Below are 27,868 nucleotides of genomic sequence, written 5' to 3'. Positions count from 1 at the left end.
GCAATGGTTGCTCTGCTTTTCGGTCACAATTTAATTCACATTTCGCAGCGTAATTTCAGATCCAGTTCACTTCCCCAGTAATGTTCCAGATAGGTACTTCACATCTGGCTTTATTTTTTTAAAAATCAGAACAAAACTTACAGAAAAATAATCAGGAGCAAAAATGGCCACACTGAAAGCAGGGTGATGTAAACACATGGTAATGTGTCCAGCTAATCTATTTTGTCAATATGCTCAGCGTAATATCATACAATGCATGGCGCCACAAAGACTATTACCATATTGCTGTCTGATCTGAAAAATGACTTTACAGATTTTCATCTAAGAGATACCATAGAAAAACGTATCTGTTTTTAAGTGAAAACTACATCCTCCAAAGGTAAGAAGCAAAATGCTCCCAGTTCAAAATAGTACCTGCCGCCATACTGAGAAGGACGCGGAAACGGTGCTAGTGAAGGACTGCTCAGGAGAACACACTTGGTCAAGTTAATAAAAACCAGTAAGCAAATGTTTCAGCTCTTCAAAGCACTCAACTCTGCACACACAGGAATGTGAAAAGGCCGATGTAATATACATTGTGAAATGTTCAGACACTCACTGCCAATAGGAGCTAATCGGTTGTGGGTATTCTTTTCCAGCTCTGCGTTCTTCATCTGTGCCCAGTTTTTCCACACTTCAAGACCTTCTTCTGGCTTCAAGGAATTCGGGAGCATAAGCTCAGGTGACGGTTCTGGTTGAGGGTCCACTTCAGAAACTTGGACTGCTTGGGCCTACGATCCAAAAGGCAAAGAAACTCTTAAATTGCTGATTTCTTTATGAGAAAAGCAAACAATGCTTTAGGTTTTATGGGGGTAAAACATCATGCGGCAAATTATTTTACAATACTATTTTGTTAGGGTTTGCTTCGGTTGTTATGGCTGGGCAAAGTGTACAGCGAGACCCAGCATAAGCTAAAGCATAAAGGTTTACTTCACAATATAAACAAGAGGTATTGTCTCTGAAAGCTACATTTTTGTTTAATCACACCCACATCATAACGACCATCCTTTGTACCAACACTATGAACCACCTTCTTGAGCAAAAGATATTAGTGGTGTTCTGGATGAATAGCTTTATAAATTCTTGATTACATTAAGTCATTTCCGTTTGTAAACTTTATTCGGCAAATACAAAATAGCCATAAAAGTACATAACGAAATCGTTGTACACAATCTCAATCAAAATCATATCAGTTATCATAAATCATTAAAACAAAATAAAACAAAACACGGGACATGCAGATAGTTACTAATATCCAGGCAATACAGAAGCTAAAGAGAGAGGCTTTCCCTTACATAAATGGCATTTAAAATGTATAATGCCACCTTGTAACACAAGTGGGAATTATTAAAGTCTAATAAAAATTCCAATGCGGCCAGATGAGTTCCTATATTCTGGGCAATTAAAAAAAGGTTTAAGATCAAATATCCCAAGGTGTGCATAAAATGTACAAAATAGCATAAAGTGCAAGGTGCTCTGTTTGCTAACCTCATCACAAGGGCAGCGGACCGTTTCATTGGGGCAAGTCCTTATTTTAGGAAACGCTACTAAGTGATACACCATTCCCGGTCTAAATCTTGTCAGGATGAAACAGTGCTGCATGTTAGTAACACCTGATAATGAAAATGTCACTTACCCAGTGTACATCTGTTCGTGGCATCAGTCGCTGAGATTCACATGGTATGCATGAGCTCGCCATCTGGTGTTGGGTCGGAGTGTTACAAGTTGTTTTTCTTCGAAGAAGTGTTTTCGAGTCACGGGACCGAGTGACTCCTCCTTCTGTGCTCATTGCGCATGGGCGTCGACTCCATCTTCGATTGTTTTCCCCGCAGAGGGTGAGGTAGGAGTTGTACTATAGTAATAGTGCCCGCGCAATGAAAAATGTAAGTATGTACCTATTAAAGGATTAAATAATATATATACAAATGTACAAAATTGAAGGTAACTTCTGAACTGCTACAGGCTTCCGGGGAGGTGGGTGGGTCCATGTGAATCTCAGCGACTGATGCCACGAACAGATGTACACTAGGTAAGTGACATTTTCAGTTCGATGGCATCTGTCGCTGTAGATACACATGGTATGCATAGACTAGTAAGCAGTTAGTTCCCCATAAGCGGTGGTTTAGCCTGTAGGAGTAGAAGTTGTCTGAAATAGAGTTCTTAATACAGCTTGACCTACTGTAGCTTGTTGTGCGGATAGCACATCTATACAGTAGTGTTTGGTGAATGTGTGAGGCGTAGACCAAGTGTCTGCCTTACATATTTCCTGCATTGGGATGTTTCCTAAAAAGGCCATTGAAGCACCTTTTTTCCTTGTTGAATGTGCCCTGGGAGTAATGGGCAGTTGTCTTTTTGCTTTAAGGTAGCAGATTTGGATGCATTTAACTATCCATCTGGCTATACCTTGTTTTGATATTGGGTTACCTGCATGAGGTTTTTGGAATGCAATAAATAGCTGTTTAGTTTTTCTGATGTTTTTTGTTCTGTCAATGTAGTACATTAATGCTCTTTTGACATCTAATGTATGTAGTGCTCTTTCAGCCACAGAATCTGGCTGTGGGAAAAAAACTGGTAGTTCTACCGTTTGATTTAGATGGAATGGTGAAATAACTTTGGGTAAAAATTTTGGATTAGGTCGTAGGACGACCTTATTTTTATGTATTTGTATAAAAGGCTCTTGTGTTGTGAACGCTTGAATTTCACTTACTCTTCTTAGAGATGTAATGGCGATGAGAAAGGCAACTTTCCAGGTTAGGAATTGTATTCCACAAGAGTGCATGGGTTCGAAAGGTGGGCCCATGAGTCTTGTTAGAACCACGTTTAGGTTCCATGAAGGAACAGGTGGTGTTCTTGGTGGTATAATTCTTTTAAGCCCTTCTATGAATGCTTTGATAACTGGTATCCTATACAAGGAAGTTGAATATGTAGTTTGCAGGTATGCAGATATTGCTGCAAGGTGTATTTTAATAGAAGAGAAGGCTAGCTTTGCTTTTTGTAAATGGAGCAAGTAATTTACTATATGTTTTGGAGTTGCGTCTAGTGGTTGTATCGGATTATGATGGCAGTACCAAACAAATCTTTTCCACTTACTTGCGTAGCAGTGTCTAGTGGATGGCCTTCTGGCCTGATTTATGACTTCCATACACTCTTGGCTAAGTTGTAAGTGTCCGAATTCTAGGATTTCAGGAGCCAGATTGCTAGATTCAGCGATGCTGGGTCCGGGTGTCTGATCTGTTGGTTGTGTTGCGTTAACAGATCTGGTTTGTTGGGCAGTTTGATGTGTGGTACTACAGACAGATCTAGCAGTGTTGTGTACCAGGGTTGTCTTGCCCACGTTGGTGCTATTAAAATGAGTTTGAGTTTGTTTTGACTCAATTAGTTTACTAGGTAAGGAAGGAGAGGGAGAGGAGGAAAAGCGTAAGCAAATATTCCTGACCAGTTCATCCATAGGGCATTGCCTTGGGATTGCTTGTGTGGGTATCTGGACGCGAAGTTTTGGCATTTTGCGTTCTCTTTTGTTGCAAATAAGTCTATTTGTGGTGTTCCCCAGAGTGTGAAGTAGGTGTTCAGAATCTGTGGGTGGATTTCCCATTCGTGGACTTGCTGGTGATCTCGAGAGAGATTGTCTGCCAGCTGATTCTGGATCCCCGGAATAAACTGTGCTATTAGACCAATTTGATGGTGGATTGCCCACTTCCATATTTTTTGAGCTAACAAGCTTAACTGCGTTGAATGTGTTCCTCCTTGTTTGTTTAGATAATACATCGTTGTCATGTTGTCTGTTTTGACAAGGATGTATTTGTGGGTTATGATTGGTTGGAAAGCTTTTAGTGCTTGAAAAACTGCTAATAATTCTAGATGATTTATATGCAGTTTTGTTTGATGTATGTTCCATTGTCCTCTTATGTTGTGTTGATTGAGATGTGCTCCCCACCCTGTCATGGAAGCATCTGTTGTTATTACGTACTGTGGCACTGGGTCTTGGAAAGGCCGCCCTATGTTTAAATTTATACTGTTCCACCATAGAAGCGAGAGGTAAGTTTGGCGGTCTAGCAACACCAGATCTAGAAGGTGACCCTGTGCTTGAGATCACTGTGAGGCTAGGCACCGTTGTAAGGGCCTCATGTGCAGTCTTGCGTTTGGGACAATGGCTATGCATGAGGACATCATGCCTAGGAGCTGTAGTATTGTTCTTGCTTGTATTGTTTGGTTTGGAGACATGTGTTGAATGACCCTGTTGAAATTGTGGATCCTTTGTGGAGTTGGCGTTGCTACTCCTTTTGTCGTGTCTATTATGGCTCCTAGATATTGCTGTACTTTGCTTGGCAGAATGTTAGATTTTGCAAAGTTGACGGTGAACCCTAGTTTGTAGAGGGTTTGTATGACTTGATTGGTGTGGTTTGAGCATTGTGTGAGCGAACTGGTTTTGATTAGCCAGTCGCCTAGATACGGGAACACATGTATTTGCTGCCTTCTGATGTGTGCAGCGACTACTGCTAGGCATTTTGTGAATACTCTTGGAGCGGTTGTTAAACCAAAAGGCAATACTTTGAATTGGTAATGTATTCCTTTGAATACAAACCTTAGATATTTCCTGTGTGATTGATGTATTGGTATATGGAAATATGCGTCCTTGAGGTCTAGGGTTGTCATGTAGTCGTGTTTTTTGAGCAATGGTAACACTTCTTGTAGTGTGACCATGTGAAAGTGGTCTGATTTGATGAATGTGTTTACTACCCTGATGTCTAGAATTGGTCTCAGTGTTTCGTCCTTTTTTGGTATCAAGAAGTACAGTGAATAAACTCCTGTGTTTATTTGTGTGCTTGGTACTAATTCTATTGCATTTTTTTGCAGTAGTGCTTGAACTTCTATCTCTAGAAGCTGTGAATGGTATTTTGATAAATTTTGTGATTTCGGTGGTATGTCTGGAGGGAATTGCATGAATTCTATGCAATAACCATGTTGGATAATTGCTAGGACCCATGTGTCTGTAGTTATTTTGTCCCATGCTTCGTAATATTGACGTATCCTCCCCCCCACTGGTGTTGTGTGGGAGGGGTGAGTGACGTGTGAGTCACTGCTTGTTGGTAGTGGTTTTGGGGCTTTGAAATCTTCCTCTATTCCTAGGGAATTGCCCCCCTCTATACTGGCCCCGAAAACCTCCCCTGTACTGTCCCTGGTAGGTGGGCGGTGCGGACTGTGAGGTGCTAGCTTGTGTGGCCTGACCCCGAAACCCTCCTCTAAAAGGTGTTTTGCGGAAGGTGTTATAAGATCCTCTGCTCTGCGGGGAGTAGAGTGCGCCCATGGCCTTGGCAGTGTCCTTCTTGAGCTTTTCTATGGCTGTGTCGACCTCCGGACCGAACAGAAGTTTTTCGTTTACTGGCATGTTAAGCACTGCCTGCTGAATTTCTGGCTTGAATCCAGACGTTCTGAGCCATGCGTGCCTACGGATGGTAACCGACGTATTAATGGTCCTTGCGGCCGTGTCTGCTGCATCCATGGAGGAGCGTATTTGATTGTTGGAAATGTTTTGACCCTCCTCAACAACCTGTTTTGCTCTTTTTTGCAGATCTTTTGGGAGATGTTCAATGAGATGCTGCATCTCATCCCAGTGGGCTCTGTCGTATCGCGCTAGCAGCGCTTGTGAATTTGCGATGCGCCACTGGTTTGCTGCTTGGACAGCAACCCTCTTCCCGGCTGCATCGAACTTCCTGCTTTCTTTATCTGGGGGAGGTGCATCCCCAGAAGTGTGTGAATTTGCCCGTTTTCTGGCAGCCCCTACCACCACAGAATCTGGTGGCAGCTGAGAGGTGATGAATACAGGGTCCGTAGGAGGCGCCTTATACTTTTTGTCCACCCTAGGCGTCACTGCCCTACTTTTAACTGGCTCCTTGAAAATGTCCTTTGCATGGCGTAGCATGCCTGGGAGCATCGGCAGGCTTTGGTAGGAGCTGTGGGTTGAAGAGAGGGTGTTAAATAAAAAATCATCCTCTACTTGTTCCGAGTGTAGTTCCACATTATGGAATAGTGCTGCTCTAGCCACCACTTGTGAGTAGGCTGTGCTGTCTTCCGGTGGTGATGGCCTAGTTGGGTATGTGTCTGGGCTGTTATCAGACACTGGTGCGTCGTACAAGTCCCACGCATCCTGATCTTGGTCATCGTGGCTCATGGCGGTGTGAGCTGGCGAATGTGACGGGGTGTAAGTTGGCGAAGCCGGAGTTACAGGTGGAGGCGAGGGAGGAGGTGTTACCTTTTGTGCTGTTTGTTGCTGAGGAGTAAACTGAAGCGTTCTCTTTCGTTTGACAGGTGGAAGGGTACTGATCTTCCCAGTCCCCTGCTGAATAAAGATACGCTTTTGCGTGTGATCCACGTCAGTGGATTGCAGTTCTTGTTCAAATCTATGTTTCTTCATTTGTGAAGACATAGAATGCTCTTCAGTATAGGAGCCTGAAACAGGGTCTGATGTTGCTTTTTTCGGCTCCGAAAACCCTGTTGATTGTTTTTTCGGCTCCGAGGTAACCTTCCTCTTTTTCTGTGCCGAAAATTCTTGGCCTCTATGGTCTTCGGCGCCACTGTCTCGGCGTCGATCCGTGTCGACACCGAACTCTCGGTGTCGATGCTTCTGTTTAGCACTCTCTCGGTCCCGAGGAGGCTGCGTGCCGGTGTCTCGACCGAAGTCGGACGATCGACACTGAATGGGCCTTTTTCGGTGCCGATTGTTTGTCACCGAGAATTTGGGTGGAGCCATGGCCGGTTGGCAGTGGCGTCCCCTGGGCCTTCTTTCCTTTTTTAAGTTCTGATCTCGACGTCTTACTCACAGTTTTTGTAGAGTCTAGCTCGTCGGAGTCTGAATCCTGGATGGAAAAGGATTCCTCCTGTTCCTCTTCTGTCTCGAACTGTCGACGCTCCTTTGGCGTGGACGCCATCTGCAGTCTTCTCGCTCGACGGTCGCGCAGAGTTTTTCGGGACCGGAACGCCCGACAGGCCTCACAGGATTCTTCGCTGTGCTCGGGTGACAGGCACAGGTTACAGACCGAGTGTAGGTCCGTATAAGGATATTTGTTGTGGCATTTGGGGCAGAATCGAAACGGGGTCCGTTCCATCGGCGTTGTTCTCCACGCGGTCGGGCCGACTAGGCCCCGACGGGGTGCCGAAATCTACCCCGAAGGGCACCGAAGCGCTTCGATGTTCAACGCGTCGTCGTATGTGTCTATCTCGAACCGGATCGCAACGATACCGTCGAAAATCTTCCGGTTTCAGCTATCTTTCCGTTCCGAAACTCGGAGCGACAGGAACACGTCCGAACCCGATGGCGGAAAGAAAACAATCGAAGATGGAGTCGACGCCCATGCGCAATGAGCACAGAAGGAGGAGTCACTCGGTCCCGTGACTCGAAAACACTTCTTCGAAGAAAAACAACTTGTAACACTCCGACCCAACACCAGATGGCGAGCTCATGCATACCATGTGTATCTACAGCGACAGATGCCATCGAACATATCCTTTACTACTTTCCTCAAGGAAAAAAAAAAACAAAAAAACAACAACACACCAGCTGTAGATTGTCATTTTGATGGTTCTTCTGCCGTCAACCTGTATTGCAGGAACTTATCCTTAATAATTTTCTTTGAAAAAGTGTCACTCGTTCTTTGTCCGATTTTATAGTTATGTTAAACAACGATTTAAGAGAGGAATAAATATAAGCAAGCCAGGTGACACAAAAGGCATTGTCCAATTTTAAACAATCTAAGATAAGTTGTTTAGTAAAAACAGTTTCATCTTTGACCCCAATACTGTACCACAAAAGCATGGGGCTCATCTGCAACACACCTTCCACCTCCTGATGTACAATCCAGTAAGATGCTGATGTAGGTAAGCATAACAACCGTTTTAAAAAACAATTTTCCTCTATTTGCAGGGGAGTGCTCTTTGTATGACCCCCACACCCCTGCCACATAAGCTGCCATAGATAAAACTCTGGCCCTATGAATAGCCACAATAGCTGTTATAAGATTTCTTCCCAGTTTACTAGCAAATCTAAATATACCATGCGAGTTCCTACACATTTTATTTATACTCATGTAAATATGGTGTTCCCAGGACCCTTTGCTTGAACATAGGACACCCAGCTAGCTAAAGGAATTAACAGTGGTAATTAGTGTATTCTGGATGAAAAAGCTTCTACGTTTCTGGGCCTTTTGTCCACAGACTATATAGTGAAAGTTTTAGATTTGTTAATCATCATACCTGTAAAGAAATGGCTCCCTGTTGCAGTTACCCCCCACTTTTTGCCTGATACTGATGCTGACTTGACTGAGAAGAGTGCTGGGACCCTGCTAACCAGGCCCCAGCACCAGTGTTCCTTCACCTAAAATGTACCATTGTATCCACAATTGGCACACCCTGGCATTCAGATAAGTCCCTTGTAACTGGTACTTCTAGTACCAAGGGCCCTGATGCCAAGGAAGGTCTCTAAGGGCTGCAGCATGTCTTATGCCACCCTAGAGACCCCTCACTCAGCACAGACACACTGCTTACAAGCCTGTGTGTTCTAGTGAGAACAAAATGAGTAAGTCGACATGGCACTCCCCTCAGGGTGCCATGCCAGCCTCTCACTGCCTATGCAGTATAGGTAAGACACCTCTCTAGCAGGCCTTACAGCCCTAAGGCAGGGTGCACTATACCATAGGTGAGGGTACCAGTGCATGAGCATGGTACCCCTACAGTGTCTAAACAAAACCTTGGACATTGTAAGTGCAGGGTAGCCATAAGAGTATATGGTCTGGAAGTCTGTCAAACACGAACTCCACAGCACCATAATGGCTACACTGAAAACTGGGAAGTTTGGTATCAAACTTCTCAGCACAATAAATGCACACTGATGCCAGTGTACATTTTATTGTAAAATACACCACAGAGGGCACCTTAGAGGTGCCCCCTGAAACTTAACCGACTGTCTGTGTAGGCTGACTAGTTCCAGCAGCCTGCCACACCAGAGACATGTTGCTGGCCCCATGGGGAGAGTGCCTTTGTCACTCTGAGGCCAGTAACAAAGCCTGCACTGGGTGGAGATGCTAACACCTCCCCCAGGCAGGAGCTGTGACACCTGGCGGTGAGCCTCAAAGGCTCACCCCTTTGTCACAGCCCAGCAGGGCACTCCAGCTTAGTGGAGTTGCCCGCCCCCTCCGGCCACGGCCCCCACTTTTGGCGGCAAGGCTGGAGGGAACAAAGAAAGCAACAAGGAGGAGTCACTGGCCAGTCAGGACAGCCCCTAAGGTGTCCTGAGCTGAGGTGACTAACTTTTAGAAATCCTCCATCTTGCAGATGGAGGATTCCCCCAATAGGGTTAGGATTGTGACCCCCTCCCCTTGGGAGGAGGCACAAAGAGGGTGTACCCACCCTCAGGGCTAGTAGCCATTGGCTACTAACCCCCCAGACCTAAACACGCCCTTAAATTTAGTATTTAAGGGCTACCCTGAACCCTAGAAAATTAGATTCCTGCAACTACAAGAAGAAGGACTGCCTAGCTGAAAACCCCTGCAGAGGAAGACCAGAAGACGACTACTGCCTTGGCTCCAGAAACTCACCGGCCTGTCTCCTGCCTTCCAAAGATCCTGCTCCAGCGACGCCTTCCAAAGGGACCAGCGACCTCGACATCCTCTGAGGACTGCCCCTGCTTCGAAAAGACAAGAAACTCCCGAGGACAGCGGACCTGCTCCAAGAAAGGCTGCAACTTTGTTTCCAGCAACTTTGAAAGAACCCTGCAAGCTCCCCGCAAGAAGCGTGAGACTTGCAACACTGCACCCGGCGACCCCGACTCGGCTGGTGGAGATCCGACACCTCAGGAGGGACCCCAGGACTACTCTGATACTGTGAGTACCCAAACCTGTCCCCCCTGAGCCCCCACAGCGCCGCCTGCAGAGGGAATCCCGAGGCTTCCCCTGACCGCGACTCTTTGAACCTAAAGTCCCGACGCCTGGGAGAGACCCTGCACCCGCAGCCCCCAGGACCCGAAGGACCGGACTTTCACTGGAGAAGTGACCCCCAGGAGTCCCTCTCCCTTGCCCAAGTGGAGGTTTCCCCGAGGAACCCCCCCCTTGCCTGCCTGCAGCGCTGAAGAGATCCCGAGATCTCTCATAGACTAACATTGCGAACCCGACGCTTGTTTCTACACTGCACCCGGCCGCCCCCGCGCTGCTGAGGGTGAAATTTCTGTGTGGGCTTGTGTCCCCCCCGGTGCCCTACAAAACCCCCCTGGTCTGCCCTCCGAAGACGCGGGTACTTACCTGCAAGCAGACCGGAACCGGGGCACCCCCTTCTCTCCATTCTAGCCTATGTGTTTTGGGCACCACTTTGAACTCTGCACCTGACCGGCCCTGAGCTGCTGGTGTGGTGACTTTGGGGTTGCTCTGAACCCCCAACGGTGGGCTACCTTGGACCAAGAACTGAACCCTGTAAGTGTCTTACTTACCTGGTAAAACTAACAAAAACTTACCTCCCCCAGGAACTGTGAAAATTGCACTGTGTCCACTTTTAAAACAGCCATTTGTCAATAACTTGTAAAGTATACATGCAATTTTTATGATTTGAAGTTCCTAAAGTACTTACCTGCAATACCTTTCGAATGAGATATTACATGTAGAATTTGAACCTGTGGTTCTTAAAATAAACTAAGAAAAAATATTTTTCTATACAAAAACCTATTGGCTGGATTTGTCTCTGAGTGTGTGTACCTCATTTATTGTCTATGTGTATGTACAACAAATGCTTAACACTACTCCTTGGATAAGCCTACTGCTCGACCACACTACCACAAAATAGAGCATTAGTATTATCTATTTTTACCACTATTTTACCTCTAAGGGGAACCCTTGGACTCTGTGCATGCTATTCCTTACTTTGAAATAGCACATACAGAGCCAACTTCCTACAATACCCTTTAGTATCATAAATTCCTCAAAGTCATTAATTAATTTCTGGAGTCCTAGAGACCAAGACTGCATCATGTGCATATAATAACACAGGTGTAGGGCGCCCTGCCACATGAGGTGGATCCACCTGTATGGTCTACTGGAAATTATCTACCCTATTGATAAGTAAAGAAAATAGTAACGGAGCAAGGACACAGCCTTAGTGGATACCTCTCTTGACCTTAAAGGGAGGGGTGCATTCTCCTTTTAGACCAAAGCGGAATTTTCATGTTAGGTGTTTATATAGACAGGCCAAAATGTAAATGATTTCCCTCAGGGAACCTAGTTTCAGTAGTGTGGGTCATTTAAGGGCAGGCTCTATTCCACAAAAAGACATGCTCAACTAAATCTAAGGCACTGCTGAAATCCGCAAAACAGAGGTGTAAAGCCCCTGGGTTAGCCCTTGTATATTTCCCTATCGATAAGCCTAGATTTACACATTGCTCAATGTTACCTAATGCTTTTCTAAAACCAAACTGAGCAGGAGAATGAAAATGTCACTTACCCAGTGTACATCTGTTCGTGGCATCAGTCGCTGAGATTCACATGGTATGCATGAGCTCGCCATCTGGTGTTGGGTCGGAGTGTTACAAGTTGTTTTTCTTCGAAGAAGTGTTTTCGAGTCACGGGACCGAGTGACTCCACCTTCTGTGCTCATTGCGCATGGGCGTCGACTCCATCTTCGATTGTTTTCCCCGCAGAGGGTGAGGTAGGAGTTGTACTATAGTAATAGTGCCCGCGCAATGAAAAATGTAAGTATGTACCTATTAAAGGATTAAGTAATATATACAAATGTACAAAATTGAAGGTAACTTCTGAACTGCTACAGGCTTCCGGGGAGGTGGGTGGGTCCATGTGAATCTCAGCGACTGATGCCACGAACAGATGTACACTGGGTAAGTGACATTTTCAGTTCGATGGCATCTGTCGCTGTAGATACACATGGTATGCATAGACTAGTAAGCAGTTAGTTCCCCATAAGCGGTGGTTTAGCCTGTAGGAGTAGAAGTTGTCTGAAATAGAGTTCTTAATACAGCTTGACCTACTGTAGCTTGTTGTGCGGATAGCACATCTATACAGTAGTGTTTGGTGAATGTGTGAGGCGTAGACCAAGTGGCTGCCTTACATATTTCCTGCATTGGGATGTTTCCTAAAAAGGCCATTGAAGCACCTTTTTTCCTTGTTGAATGTGCCCTGGGAGTAATGGGCAGTTGTCTTTTTGCTTTAAGGTAGCAGATTTGGATGCATTTAACTATCCATCTGGCTATACCTTGTTTTGATATTGGGTTACCTGCATGAGGTTTTTGGAATGCAATAAATAGCTGTTTAGTTTTTCTGATGTTCTTTGTTCTGTCAATGTAGTACATTAATGCTCTTTTGACATCTAATGTATGTAGTGCTCTTTCAGCCACAGAATCTGGCTGTGGGAAAAATACTGGTAGTTCTACCGTTTGATTTAGATGGAATGGTGAAATAACTTTTGGTAAAAATTTTGGATTAGGTCGTAGGACGACCTTATTTTTATGTATTTGTATAAAAGGCTCTTGTGTTGTGAACGCTTGAATTTCACTTACTCTTCTTAGAGATGTAATGGCGATGAGAAAGGCAACTTTCCAGGTTAGGAATTGTATTCCGCAAGAGTGCATGGGTTCGAAAGGTGGGCCCATGAGTCTTGTTAGAACCACGTTTAGGTTCCATGAAGGAACAGGTGGTGTTCTTGGTGGTATAATTCTTTTAAGCCCTTCTATAAATGCTTTGATAACTGGTATCCTATACAAGGAAGTTGAATAGGTAGTTTGCAGGTATGCAGATATTGCTGCAAGGTGTATTTTAATAGAAGAGAAGGCTAGCTTTGCTTTTTGTAAATGGAGCAAGTAATTTACTATATGTTTTGGAGTTGCATCTAGCGGTTGTATCTGATTATGATGGCAGTACCAAACAAATCTTTTCCACTTACTTGCGTAGCAGTGTCTAGTGGATGGCCTTCTGGCCTGCTTTATGACTTCCATACACTCTTGGCTAAGTTGTAAGTGTCCGAATTCTAGGATTTCAGGAGCCAGATTGCTAGATTCAGCGATGCTGGGTCCGGGTGTCTGATCTGTTGGTTGTGTTGCGTTAACAGATCTGGTTTGTTGGGCAGTTTGATGTGTGGTACTACAGACAGATCTAGCAGTGTTGTGTACCAGGGTTGTCTTGCCCAAGTTGGTGCTATTAAAATGAGTTTGAGTTTGTTTTGACTCAATTTGTTTACTAGGTAAGGAAGGAGAGGGAGAGGAGGAAAAGCGTAAGCAAATATTCCTGACCAGTTCATCCATAGGGCATTGCCTTGGGATTGCTTGTGTGGGTATCTGGACGCGAAGTTTTGGCATTTTGCGTTCTCTTTTGTTGCAAATAAGTCTATTTGTGGTGTTCCCCAGAGTGTGAAGTAGGTGTACAGAATCTGTGGGTGGATTTCCCATTCGTGGACTTGCTGGTGATCTCGAGAGAGATTGTCTGCCAGCTGATTCTGGATCCCCGGAATAAACTGTGCTATTAGACCAATCTGATGGTGGATTGCCCACTTCCATATTTTTTGAGCTAACAAGCTTAACTGCGTTGAATGTGTTCCTCCTTGTTTGTTTAGATAATACATCGTTGTCATGTTGTCTGTTTTGACAAGGATGTATTTGTGGGTTATGATTGGTTGGAAAGCTTTTAGTGCTTGAAAAACTGCTAATAATTCTAGGTGATTTATATGCAGTTTTGTTTGATGTATGTTCCATTGTCCTCTTATGTTGTGTTGATTGAGATGTGCTCCCCACCCTGTCATGGAAGCATCTGTTGTTATTACGTACTGTGGCACTGGGTCTTGGAAAGGCCGCCCTATGTTTAAATTTATACTGTTCCACCATAGAAGCGAGAGGTAAGTTTGGCGGTCTAGCAACACCAGATCTAGAAGGTGACCCTGTGCTTGAGACCACTGTGAGGCTAGGCACTGTTGTAAGGGCCTCATGTGCAGTCTTGCGTTTGGGACAATGGCTATGCATGAGGACATCATGCCTAGGAGCTGTAGTATTGTTCTTGCTTGTATTGTTTTGTTTGGAGACATGTGTTGAATGACCCTGTTGAAATTGTGGATCCTTTGTGGAGTTGGCGTTGCTACTCCTTTTGTCGTGTCTATTATGGCTCCTAGATATTGCTGTACTTTGCTTGGCAGAATGTTTGATTTTGCAAAGTTGACGGTGAACCCTAGTTTGTAGAGGGTTTGTATGACTTGATTTGTGTGGTTTGAGCATTGTGTGAGCGAACTGGTTTTGATTAGCCAGTCGTCTAGATACGGGAACACATGTATTTGCTGCCTTCTGATGTGTGCAGCGACTACTGCTAGGCATTTTGTGAATACTCTTGGAGCGGTTGTTAAACCAAAAGGCAATACTTTGAATTGGTAATGTATTCCTTTGAATACAAACCTTAGATATTTCCTGTGTGATTGATGTATTGGTATATGGAAATATGCGTCCTTGAGGTCTAGGGTTGTCATGTAGTCGTGTTTTTTGAGCAATGGTAACACTTCTTGTAGTGTGACCATGTGAAAGTGGTCTGATTTGATGAATGTGTTTACTACTCTGAGGTCTAGAATTGGTCTCAGTGTTTCGTCCTTTTTTGGTATCAAGAAGTACAGTGAATAAACTCCTGTGTTTATTTGTGTGCTTGGTACTAATTCTATTGCATTTTTTTGCAGTAGTGCTTGAACTTCTATCTCTAGAAGCTGTGAATGGTATTTTGTTAAATTTTGTGATTTTGGTGGTATGTCTGGAGGGAATTGCAGGAATTCTATGCAATAACCATGCTGGATAATTGCTAGGACCCATGTGTCTGTAGTTATTTTGTCCCATGCTTCGTAATATTGACGTATCCTCCCCCCCACTGGTGTTGTGTGGGAGGGGTGTGTGACATGTGAGTCACTGCTTGTTGGTAGTGGTTTTGGGGCTTTGAAATCTTCCCCTATTCCTAGGGAATTGCCCCCCTCTATACTGGCCCCGAAAACCTCCCCTGTACTGTCCCTGGTAGGTGGGCGGTGCGGACTGTGAGGTGCTAGCTTGTGTGGCCTGACCCCGAAACCCTCCTCTAAAAGGTGTTTTGCGGAAGGTGTTATAAGATCCTCTGCTCTGCGGGGAGTAGAGTGCGCCCATGGCCTTGGCAGTGTCAGTGTCCTTCTTGAGCTTTTCTATAGCTGTGTCGACCTCCGGACCGAACAGAAGTTTCTCGTTTACTGGCATGTTAAGCACTGCCTGTTGAATTTCTGGCTTGAATCCAGACGTTCTGAGCCATGCGTGCCTACGGATGGTAACCGACGTATTAATGGTTCTTGCGGCCGTGTCTGCTGCATCCATGGAGGAGCGTATTTGATTGTTGGAAATGTTTTGACCCTCCTCAACAACCTGTTTTGCTCTTTTTTGCAGTTCTTTTGGGAGATGTTCAATGAGATGCTGCATCTCATCCCAGTGGGCTCTGTCGTATCGCGCTAGCAGCGCTTGTGAATTTGCGATGCGCCACTGGTTTGCTGCTTGGACAGCAACCCTCTTCCCGGCTGCATCGAACTTCCTACTTTCTTTATCTGGGGGAGGTGCATCCCCAGAAGTGTGTGAGTTTGCCCGTTTCCTGGCAGCCCCTACCACCACAGAGTCTGGTGGCAGCTGAGAGGTGATGAAGACAGGGTCCGTAGGAGGCGCCTTATACTTTTTGTCCACCCTAGGCGTCACTGCCCTACTTTTAACTGGCTCCTTGAAAATGTCCTTTGCATGGCGTAGCATGCCTGGGAGCATCGGCAGGCTTTGGTAGGAGCTGTGGGTTGAGGAGAGGGTGTTAAATAAAAAATCATCCTCTACTTGTTCCGAGTGTAGTTCCACATTATGGAATAGAGCTGCTCTAGCCACCACTTGCGAGTAGGCTGTGCTGTCTTCCGGTGGTGATGGCCTAGTTGGGTATGTGTCTGGGCTGTTATCAGACACTGGTGCGTCGTACAAGTCCCACGCATCCTGATCTTGGTCGTCGTGGCTCATGGCGGTGTGAGCTGGCGAATGTGACGGGGTGTAAGTTGGCGAAGCCGGAGTTACAGGTGGAGGCGAGGGAGGAGGTGTTACCTTTTGTGTTGTTTGTTGCTGAGGAGTAAACTGAAGCGTTCTCTTTCGTTTGACAGGTGGGAGGGTACTGATCTTCCCAGTCCCCTGCTGAATAAAGATACGCTTTTGCGTGTGATCCACGTCAGTGGATTGCAGTTCTTGTTCAAATCTATGTTTCTTCATTTGAGAAGACATAGAATGCTCTTCGGTATAGGAGCCAGAAACAGGGTCTGATGTCGCTTTTTTCGGCTCCGAAAGCCCTGTCGATTGTTTTTTCGGCTCCGAGGTAACCTTCCTCTTTTTCTGTGCCGAAAATTCTTGGCCTCTATGTTCTTCGGCGCCACTGTCTCGGCGTCGATCGGTGTCGACACCGAACTCTCGGTGTCGATGCTTCTGTTTAGCACTCTCTCGGTCCCGAGGAGGCTGCGTGCCGGTGTCTCGACCGAAGTCGGACGATCTCGACACTGAATGGGCCTTTTTCGGTGCCGATTGTTGGTCACCGAGAATTTGGGTGGAGCCATGGCCGGTTGGCAGTGGCGTCCCCTGGGCCTTCTTTCCTTTTTTAAGGTTTGATCTCGACGTCTTACTCACAGTTCTTGTAGAGTGTAGCTCGTCGGAGTCTGAATCCTGGATGGAAAAGGATTCCTCCTGTTCCTCTTCTGTCTCGAACTGTGGACGCTCTTTTGGCGTGGACGCCATCTGGAGTCTTCTCGCTCGACGGTCGCGCAGAGTTTTTCGGGACCGGAACGCCCGACAGGCCTCACAGGATTCTTCGCTGTGCTCGGGTGACAGGCACAGATTACAGACCGAGTGTAGGTCCGTATAAGGATATTTGTTGTGGCATTCGGGGCAGAATCGAAACGGGGTCCGATCCATCGGCGTTGTCCTCCACGCGGTCGGGCCGACTAGGCCCCGACGGGGTGCCGAAATCTACCCCGAAGGGCACCGAGGCGCTTCGATGTTGAACGCGTCGTCGTATGTGTCTATCTCTAACCGGATCGCAACGATACCGTCGAAAATCTTCCGTCTTCAGCTAACTTTCCGTTCCGAAACTCGGAGCGACAGGAACACGTCCGAACCCGATGGCGGAAAGAAAACAATCGAAGATGGAGTCGACGCCCATGCGCAATGAGCACAGAAGGTGGAGTCACTCGGTCCCGTGACTCGAAAACACTTCTTCGAAGAAAAACAACTTGTAACACTCCGACCCAACACCAGATGGCGAGCTCATGCATACCATGTGTATCTACAGCGACAGATGCCATCGAACAAAATGTTATTGTCTGACACCCACTTGCCAAGGCTTGCCAATAAGACCCTACACTTAGGACTGTCATAGATGAATCCAGCAATGATATTGGCCAGTAGTTTTTAGGGTCTGATTTATCTCCTTTTTTATATATGGGTACAAAGATGGAAGAAGTCCAGGATAACAGGATATCGCCAGTCACTACTGCGAAAAGCACACTAGTGAGGTTTGGGGCCTAGAGGGAGGTTAATATTGGATTAAAAATATCCACTGGTACCCCATCAGGACCGGTGGCCCTACCCCCAAGCACTAGCTGAAATGGCCAGGAGGGCCCCCTCAATAGTGACATTTAAATAAGTGGGATTCCCACACCACAACTCCTCATGACCAGGTATATCAGCCACCCCTCTCTTTTTCTTGAAAACCTCAGAGAAGTGGGTCACCCAGGCTGAGCAGGACAAGCTTGAGCCTAATTCAGGGAACAAAAGAGGTTCATTTACTATTTCACAGAACAGTTTGTTGTTTTTTTTCCCGTGGCCAAGACTAATTTTGACCAGGCTTCTTCACTCAGCAACTTCTTTCGCTCCAGGGCTTCCGTATATTTACCACGTAGTGCTCTGATTGCCGCTAGGTCTCTAGGGGAGAAGTGGAGGTCTGATTTAAGTTCTCCTCCGTGCTTTAGTACACGCGTGGTCAAACCATACTCTTTTCCTCTCAGGCTCCCTGACTTTTGGATGGCGTGTCAAAAGAACCTTCATATAGGAAATAACATGATCGAAACTACTAAGCAACCTTATAGGGTCAATTTAATCTTGCAAGCAAATAGTTAAACTCGAACAGACACCCCCCTACAATATTTAGCAGTACTCCATCTGGGTCAATATCTCTCCATTTTAATCTCACCCCATCAGTCCTATATGCATCGACCTGTTTCATAATAGCATGAGACTCATGCTCAGGACCCCAAAAGAGGGTTGGGAGGATAATCGGATCATGGTCACTCGATTGAGCAATGTAGGGGATATCACATACATTAGTAACGGCTGAAGACACTAAGATGTGATCAATAACGGATAAGGCGTTATTACCTCTAAAGGATGGGATTGCGTCACCATTATATCCATGTTTACATCTCAACAGCATCAGGTCACATTTGGATAGGATTAAATCAAGAACCTCACCATTGTTATTGTGGCAAACATGATCATAGCCTACCCCCTCATGGCTAATGAGCCTGCAGGCCTGGGACGCTGCAAGAAACAGGGTTGAATGTTAAAATCTCCGGCCCATAGTATAATAAAAGTTGAGTTGATTGGGCGTAAAAATGTATACAAACCATGATCCAGAGTATGGGCTACTCTGCAACAAGTGGAATCAAAGACATTGTTATAGAAGTTGATTAATACCACATCCACCATGCTCTTAGAAGTTAACCACAGCAGTAGAAAATTAGGGGTCTCCCACAAAGCTTTTTATTTTTTTAACTACTACAGGAAGTTTATTAGAGATAAGTACCTGGAGCCCTCCCTGATTGGGAAGCGGTGGCACACAGCAACTGTGAGGTAAATCCTTGTACATGGATACGGGACACACACCACAATTAGGTCATTAACAATGTTACACCACTCCTCTGCCTCAATCTTGTTGTGTAGACCTCACACATTCCACGTGGCAAATAACACTCGTCGTTGCTCTTACTACACTCACTGCCACCAGGTGCCCCCCCCCCCCACCACCCACCCAGTGTTTCCCCATTGAAGCTATTATAACATGTCGAACTAGCAGCCCCAGCTGGTCCAGAGGTCGTTGTGGGGGAACTACTATGACCTCTAGCCATTATATCCCTAGTCCACCCCCACATCTGTTCATCCACCTGGCCGCTATGTGTTTGCCAATCACTGTGTTAGCGAGCCCAGGACCGGATATCTATTACTTATAGACACTGGTAAGTGGCTCGATGTGAGGATGAACCAGGGGAGGAACAGATTGCAGATATCGATTAAAGAAACCCGGAGGGAACAACAGCGGACAAGTACCAAACGTGGGCGTAAAATTGCCCTGGATAAAATGTCCCTCACAAGTCTAGGGTTCCGAAAATTAATGATTACACAATAAGCCCCAAAGTTTTTCGCAGATGGGCCAACCCGACCCACTCTCCTAGTTAAAAGGATTTGGTGAGCACTGTTGAGTGAGAATAGGTTATTTAGGGCCAGCCAGCGCATAACTTTATTCTTCGAAGTCTCAGGGGGTTCAATCTGGCCTGGCCAAAAGAGAGAATATTAACCATAACGATTACATAAGGGCAGCAGGCTGGTGGTACATCACTGGTGAGAGGTTCTCTCGAGCGGAGCATGGCGGCAGGCCCAGCTTTCTGACTGTTACAAGACTGAAGTGAGATGACCTCAGTGGGCGTTATATTAGATCTTGGGTTACCCAGTGTCAAACCATGCAGCTTATTGTTGGAGGTTGCGCACCGCCCAGTAATTGATCATACTTCACATTCCTCCCTTAACTGCCCGGTGTCAGAGGCCCTCATACTAAGCCCCTCGCTGTTTGCAGCTGCAAGATGTACAGCCTGTGGAGTAGCAATAGGGCCTAGCCAATTTTGTGATACGCCTGCTGAACAGTTAGGAACCACAGTGGACAAGGAAACTTCTGCCAAATGGCAGTAATTTTCACTACCTCCCCTTTGAATTTGTAAAGCTGATCTTTAAGTGGCATTAGCAAGTCACTGACGACAAATAAAAAGTTATTCCAGGATTTAACTTCAGGGTTGACTGGTGCAGGGGGACCAAAAACACCATTGGCCCCCTTTCTGCAGTGTGTCTTCCTTTTAGTAGCAGGTGAATGTGTGACTGATAGGGAAGTAGCAGCGACTGGGTTCGTAGGTCCTAAACGTTCTTCACTGCCTCTCCCCATGTCCGCTTCCAAAGTATGATCAGCATCAGAGACTATGACCACTGGGCTAGAAGGCACCCCTGTAACTTCGCTGAGCCCAGCCACCCCCAAGCATAAGCACCTTTTTGTCAGGTCTATTTCCTTGGTGGGAACCCCCACCGCCCATTCTAAAAAACGAGTAAATGGTAGAGCAAGTGGATTTTGGGGCTGGCTTCTGGCTTCCAGTTTCAACACTTGCCCATGGTTACGCTAGGTGTTTTTCACACAATTCCAAAATTCAAGCTAACATCTATGGTGAAAAATCAAGGGGCCTCTGTCCCTGGGCAGAGGTGTGCAGGTTAACAGGGGTGACACACTTTGGTGGCACAATCACTTACTCTGCTTTTCTTATTCGCTGTCCTATGGGGTATACTGCCCCAACAATAGTAGTAAAGATCTGGTGTATGAAGCCAGGAGCCGAAGAAGCAAGCCCAGCCTCAGCCTGCTGAGGACAGGCCCACTCTTGGCCCGGTCTTTGCACAGGTGTGCGCTGCGCAGCGGAAAGGCAAGTGCTGCTTGTCACTTTCTAGGTTTGCAGGTTATTCAGTTGTAATTTCACAGGCAATGCTCTATACATGCATTCGAATGTTGTGGCTGGAATATTACAACCTTCTCCCTTCCCCCAAAGTTTTTGCTATATGCTACAGGTGCTATTAATGACTCGCAAGGAAGTTCCCTCAGGCTCAAAACGCATTTGGAGAGAATTCACTACAGATTACCAATTTATTCCTCCCACTGGATGTTATACCTGTTTTCTTCTAAAGACCTGTGAAAACTGCCAAGAGAACAAACTAAAAACAGAGCATTAAAGGTTGATTTCATTTTAGCCTGGCCGAGTTCAAGAACTCATTTTTTCGTTTTATGTTCACATTTCCTATAAAGGGCGGGTACACAAGGGGTACTCTTGGTTGCCAAATTTATTCAACAAGCTGAACCACTGGCTAAACTCATACTTTCCTATGCTTCTGTATGTATGTTAGAGACTCCCACCAGACTTCAGTTGGGTGGCAATTATTCTGCTGCTGAGCATTTCCAATTATAAACTAGATCTAGGAGTGAATGTATACCCACTGGCTCATACTGAATATGGTAAAAAAACATCTGAAAGGCTCCACTTCCTTTTAAGTGTGAAGCCTGGGATTTTGCTTTTGTTCTGGCCAGAGCATTGACCCGGATCTCTCAGCAGTGGTAGTCGCTGCAGGTATCACTGCCACAACCTGTACAAAATAACTGCATAGCTATAGTTCAATAACATTTGAGAGATCCTGGTGGATAAGACAATACATACAGAAATGCACAGCCCACCCTGCCCAACATCAGAAAGTAGGATGAGCTTTATCCTCCATTCAAGAAAAATTACCTTCATGTGAAACTTTGGAAAAGAGGGCAAGAGAGATGGGAACTGGAAGGACAGGAGTCTCACAGAAGCTAGGAACCAGAAGACAAGACTGATTCTTAAAATTCCCCTTCACTGTTCCCAATGCAATACAGAGTGAAATGTCTCATGTAGTACATGCACGCCATAGGTAGGGATAATCACCTAAGAGGAAATGATGTTCTGTCAGCACTGCCATTTGCAGTGCACATCAATGCCAGGAATGCTTCAGCTGCCTTGGGTGAAAACATGCAGAGTACCCTCACTTTACTTTGGAGTAGGGGATTGCTACTGAAAAATCAAGATGTAAAGTTAAAATAATATTACTTTCTTCATCATCTACAAATACAGCCTCCCTTGTTGTGTTAGCCTTCAGTGTCATGAAAGAACAGTGTAGGAAGTTGGCTCTGTATGTGCTATTTCAAAGTAAGGAATAGCATGCACAGAGTCCAAGGGTTCCCCTTAGAGGTAAAATAGTGGTAAAAATAGATAATACTAATGCTCTATTTTGTGGTAGTGTGGTCGAGCAGTAGGCTTATCCAAGGAGTAGTGTTAAGCATTTGTTGTACATACACATAGACAATGAATGAGGTACACACACTCAGAGACAAATCCAGCCAATAGGTTTTTATATAGAAAAATATCTTTTCTTAGTTTATTTTAAGAACCACAGGTTCAAATTCTACATATAATATCTCATTCGAAAGGTATTGCAGGTAAGTACTTTAGGAACTTCAAATCATCAAAATTGCATGTATACTTTTCAAGTTATTGACAAATAGCTGTTTTAAAAGTGGACACTTAGTGCAATTTTCACAGTTCCTAGGGGAGGTAAGTTTTGATTAGTTTTACCAGGTAAGTAAGACACTTACAGGGTTCAGTTCTTGGTCCAAGGTAGCCCACCGTTGGGGGTTCAGAGCAACCCCAAAGTCACCACACCAGCAGCTCAGGGCCGGTCAGGTGCAGAGTTCAAAGTGGTGCCCAAAACACATAGGCTAGAATGGAGAGAAGGGGGTGCCCCGGTTCCGGTCTGCTTGCAGGTAAGTACCCGCGTCTTCGGAGGGCAGACCAGGGGGGTTTTGTAGGGCACCGGGGGGGACACGAGTCCACACAGAAATTTCACCCTCAGAGGCGCGGGGGCGGCCGGGTGCAGTGTAGAAACAAGCGTCGGGTTCGCAGTGTTAGTCTATGAGAGATCTCGGGATCTCTTCAGCGCTGCAGGCAGGCAAGGGGGGGGTTCCTCGGGGAAACCTCCACTTGGGCAAGGGAGAGGGACTCCTGGGGGTCACTTCTCCAGTGAAAGTCCGGTCCTTCAGGTCCTGGGGGCTGCGGGTGCAGGGTCTCTCCCAGGCGTCGGGACTTTAGGTTCAAAGAGTCGCGGTCAGGGGAAGCCTCGGGATTCCCTCTGCAGGCGGCGCTGTGGGGGCTCAGGGGGGACAGGTTTTGGTACTCACAGTATCAGAGTAGTCCTGGGGTCCCTCCTGAGGTGTCGGGTCTCCACCAGCCGAGTCGGGGTCGCCGGGTGCAGTGTTGCGAGTCTCACGCTTCTTGCGGGGAGCTCGCAGGGTTCTTTACAGCTGCTGGAAACAAAGTTGCAGCTTTTCTTGGAGCAGGTCCGCTGTCCTCGGGAGTTTCTGTCTTTTCGAAGCAGGGGCAGTCCTCAGAGGATGTCGAGGTCGCTGGTCCCTTCGGAAGGCGTCGCTGGAGCAGGATCTTTGGAAGGCAGGAGACAGGCCGGTGAGTTTCTGGAGCCAAGGCAGTTGTCGTCTTCTGATCTTCCGCTGCAGGGGTTTTCAGCTGGGCAGTCCTTCTTCTTGTTGCAGGAATCTAATTTTCTAGGGTTCAGGGTAGCCCTTAAATACTAAATTTAAGGGCGTGTTTAGGTCTGGGGGGTTAGTAGCCAATGGCTACTAGCCCTGAGGGTGGGTACACCCTCTTTGTGCCTCCTCCCAAGGGGAGGGGGTCACAATCCTAACCCTATTGGGGGAATCCTCCATCTGCAAGATGGAGGATTTCTAAAAGTTAGAATCACCTCAGCTCAGGACACCTTAGGGGCTGTCCTGACTGGCCAGTGACTCCTCCTTGTTATTCTCATTATTTTCTCCGGCCTTGCCGCCAAAAGTGGGGCCTGGCCGGAGGGGGCGGGCAACTCCACTAGCTGGAGTGTCCTGCTGGGTTGGCACAAAGGAGGTGAGCCTTTGAGGCTCACCGCCAGGTGTGACAATTCCTGCCTGGGAGAGGTGTTAGCATCTCCACCCAGTGCAGGCTTTGTTACTGGCCTCAGAGTGACAAAGGCACTCTCCCCATGGGGCCAGCAACATGTCTCGGTTTGTGGCAGGCTGCTAAAACTAGTCAGCCTACACAGATAGTCGGTTAAGTTTCAGGGGGCACCTCTAAGGTGCCCTCTGTGGTGTATTTTACAATAAAATGTACACTGGCATCAGTGTGCATTTATTGTGCTGAGAAGTTTGATACCAAACTTCCCAGTTTTCAGTGTAGCCATTATGGTGCTGTGGAGTTCGTGTTTGACAGACTCCCAGACCATATACTCTTATGGCTACCCTGCACTTACAATGTCTAAGGTTTTGTTTAGACACTGTAGGGGTACCATGCTCATGCACTGGTACCCTCACCTATGGTATAGTGCACCCTGCCTTAGGGCTGTAAGGCCTGCTAGAGGGGTGTCTTACCTATACTGCATAGGCAGTGAGAGGCTGGCATGGCACCCTGAGGGGAGTGCCATGTCGACTTACTCGTTTTGTCCTCACTAGCACACACAAGCTGGTAAGCAGTGTGTCTGTGCTGAGTGAGAGGTCTCCAGGGTGGCATAAGACATGCTGCAGCCCTTAGAGACCTTCCTTGGCATCAGGGCCCTTGGTACTAGAAGTACCAGTTACAAGGGACTTATCTGGATGCCAGGGTCTGCCAATTGTGGATACAAAAGTACAGGTTAGGGAAAGAACACTGGTGCTGGGGCCTGGTTAGCAGGCCTCAGCACACTTTCAATTGTAAACATAGCATCAGCAAAGGCAAAAAGTCAGGGGGCAACCATGCCAAGGAGGCATTTCCTTACACAACCCCCCCCCCAAACGAAAGAGGATGAGACTAACCTTTCCCAAGAGAGTCTTCATTTTCTAAGTGGAAGAACCTGGAAAGGCCATCTGCATTGGCATGGGCAGTCCCAGGTCTGTGTTCCACTATAAAGTCCATTCCCTGTAGGGAGATGGACCACCTCAACAGTTTAGGATTTTCACCTTTCATTTGCATCAGCCATTTGAGAGGTCTGTGGTCAGTTTGAACTAGGAAGTGAGTCCCAAAGAGGTATGGTCTCAGCTTCTTCAGGGACCAGACCACAGCAAAGGCCTCCCTCTCAATGGCACTCCAACGCTGCTCCCTGGGGAGTAACCTCCTGCTAATGAAAGCAACAGGCTGGTCAAGGCCATCATCATTTGTTTGGGACAAAACTGCCCCTATCCCATGTTCAGAGGCATCAGTCTGCACAATGAACTGCTTAGAATAATCTGGAGCTTTGAGAACTGGTGCTGAGCACATTGCCTGTTTCAGGGTGTCAAAGGCCTGTTGGCAGTCCACAGTCCAGTTCACTTTCTTGGGCATTTTCTTGGAGGTGAGCTCAGTGAGGGCTGTCACAATGGATCCATATCCCTTCACAAACCTCCTGTAGTACCCAGTCAAGCCAAGGAATGCCCTGACTTGAGTCTGGGTTTTTGGAGCTACCCAGTCCAGAATAGTCTGGATCTTGGGTTGGAGTGGCTGAACTTGGCCTCCACCTACAAGGTGTCCCAAGTAAACCACAGTTCCCTGCCCTATCTGGCATTTGGATGCCTTGATAGAGAGGCCTGCAGATTGCAGAGCCTTCAAAACCTTCCTCAGGTGGACCAGGTGATCCTGCCAGGTGGAGCTAAAGACAGCAATATCATCAAGATAAGCTGTGCTAAAGGACTCCAAGCCAGCAAGGACTTGATTCACCAACCTTTGGAAGGTGGCAGGGGCATTCTTTAAACCAAAGGGCATAACAGTAAACTGATAATGCCCATCAGGTGTGGAGAATGCTGTCTTTTCTTTTGCTCCAGGTGCCATTTTTATTTGCCAGTACCCTGCTGTCAAGTCAAAGGTACTTAGGAATTTGGCAGCACCTAATTTATCAATGAGCTCATCAGCTCTTGGAATTGGATGAGCATCTGTCTTGGTGACAGAATTGAGCCCTCTGTAGTCCACACAAAACCTCATCTCTTTCTTTCCATCTGTGGTGTGAGGTTTGGGGACTAAGACCACTGGGCTAGCCCAGGGGCTGTCAGAGCGCTCAATGACTCCCAATTCCAGCATCTTGTGGACTTCCACCTTGATGCTTTCCTTAACATGGTCAGACTGTCTAAAGATTTTGTTCTTGACAGGCATGCTGTCTCCTGTGTCCACATCATGGGTACACAGGTGTGTCTGACCAGGGGTTAAGGAGAAGAGTTCAGGAAACTGTTGTAGGACTCTCCTACAATCAGCTTGCTGTTGGCCAGAGAGGGTGTCTGAGTAGATCACTCCATCTACTGTACCATCTTTTGGGTCTGATGACAGAAGATCAGGGAGAGGTTCACTCTCTGCCTCCTGATCCTCATCTGTTACCATCAACAGATTGACATCAGCCCTGTCGTGGAAGAGCTTAAGGCGGTTTACATGGATCACCCTTTTGGGGCTCCTGCTTGTGCCCAGGTCCACCAAGTAGGTGACCTGACTCTTCCTCTCTAGTACTGGGTAAGGGCCACTCCATTTGTCCTGGAGTGCCCTGGGAGCCACAGGCTCCAGAACCCAGACTTTCTGCCCTGGTTGGAACTCAACCAGTGCAGCCTTTTGGTCATACCAAAACTTCTGGAGCTGTTGGCTGGCCTCAAGGTTTTTGGTTGCCTTTTCCATGTACTCTGCCATTCTAGAGCGAAGGCCAAGTACATAGTCCACTATGTCCTGTTTAGGCTCATGGAGAGGTCTCTCCCAGCCTTCTTTAACAAGGGCAAGTGGTCCCCTTACAGGATGACCAAACAGAAGTTCAAAGGGTGAGAACCCTACTCCCTTCTGTGGTACCTCCCTGTAAGCGAAAAGCAGACATGGCAGGAGGACATCCCATCTCCTTTTGAGTTTTTCTGGGAGCCCCATGATCATGCCTTTTAATGTCTTGTTGAATCTCTCAACTAAGCCATTAGTTTGTGGATGGTAAGGTGTAGTGAATTTATAAGTCACTCCACACTCATTCCACATGTGCTTTAGGTATGCTGACATGAAGTTGGTACCTCTGTCAGACACCACCTCCTTAGGGAAACCCACTCTGGTAAAGATACCAATGAGGGCCTTGGCTACTGCAGGGGCAGTAGTCGACCTAAGGGGAATAGCTTCAGGATACCTGGTAGCATGATCCACTACTACCAGGATATACATATTTCCTGAGGCTGTGGGAGGTTCCAGTGGACCAACTATGTCCACACCCACTCTTTCAAAGGGCACCCCCACCACTGGAAGTGGAATGAGGGGGGCCTTTGGGTGCCCACCTGTCTTACCACTGGCTTGACAGGTGGGGCAGGAGAGGCAAAACTCCTTAACCATGTTGGACATATTGGGCCAGTAGAAGTGGTTGACTAACCTCTCCCACGTCTTGGTTTGTCCCAAATGTCCAGCAAGGGGAATGTCATGGGCCAATGTTAGGATGAACTCTCTGAACAGCTGAGGCACTACCACTCTCCTAGTGGCACCAGGTTTGGGGTCTCTGGCCTCAGTGTACAGGAGCCCATCTTCCCAATAGACCCTATGTGTTCCATTTTTCTTGCCTTTGGACTCTTCAGCAGCTTGCTGCCTAAGGCCTTCAAGAGAGGGACAGGTTTCTTGTCCCTTACACAGCTCTTCCCTTGAGGGTCCCCCTGGGCCTAAGAGCTCAACCTGATAAGGTTCAAGTTCCAAAGGCTCAGTTCCCTCAGAGGGCAGAACTTCTTCCTGAGAAGAGAGGTTCCCTTTCTTTTGCTGTGTTGCAGTTGGTTTCCCAACTGACTTTCCTGTTCTCTTGGTAGGCTGGGCCATTTTTCCAGACTCCAGCTCTACTTTTTCACCCTGTGCCTTGCATTGTGCTCTTGTTTTCACACACACCAGTTCAGGGATACCCAGCATGGCTGCATGGGTTTTTAGCTCTACCTCAGCCCATGCT

At 46.7% G+C, this 27,868-nt stretch overlaps 1 protein-coding gene across 1 annotated transcript in view; it reads right to left on the bottom strand.

The window, feature by feature from the left end:
* The window catches only part of QRICH1 (glutamine rich 1), a 259,056-nt gene that overhangs the window by 119,117 nt on the left and 112,071 nt on the right, over nt 1-27,868 (bottom strand). Inside the window, 1 exon segment of the mRNA XM_069206198.1 lies at nt 599-770. Within this exon segment, the coding sequence (XP_069062299.1) occupies nt 599-770 (172 nt within the window).

This window comes from Pleurodeles waltl, chromosome 9 (assembly GCF_031143425.1).
Source record: "Pleurodeles waltl isolate 20211129_DDA chromosome 9, aPleWal1.hap1.20221129, whole genome shotgun sequence".
NCBI classification, from domain to species: Eukaryota; Metazoa; Chordata; class Amphibia; order Caudata; family Salamandridae; genus Pleurodeles; species Pleurodeles waltl.
Note: the sequence above shows the minus strand (reverse complement) of the source record. Positions and strands in the feature narration are given on the sequence as shown.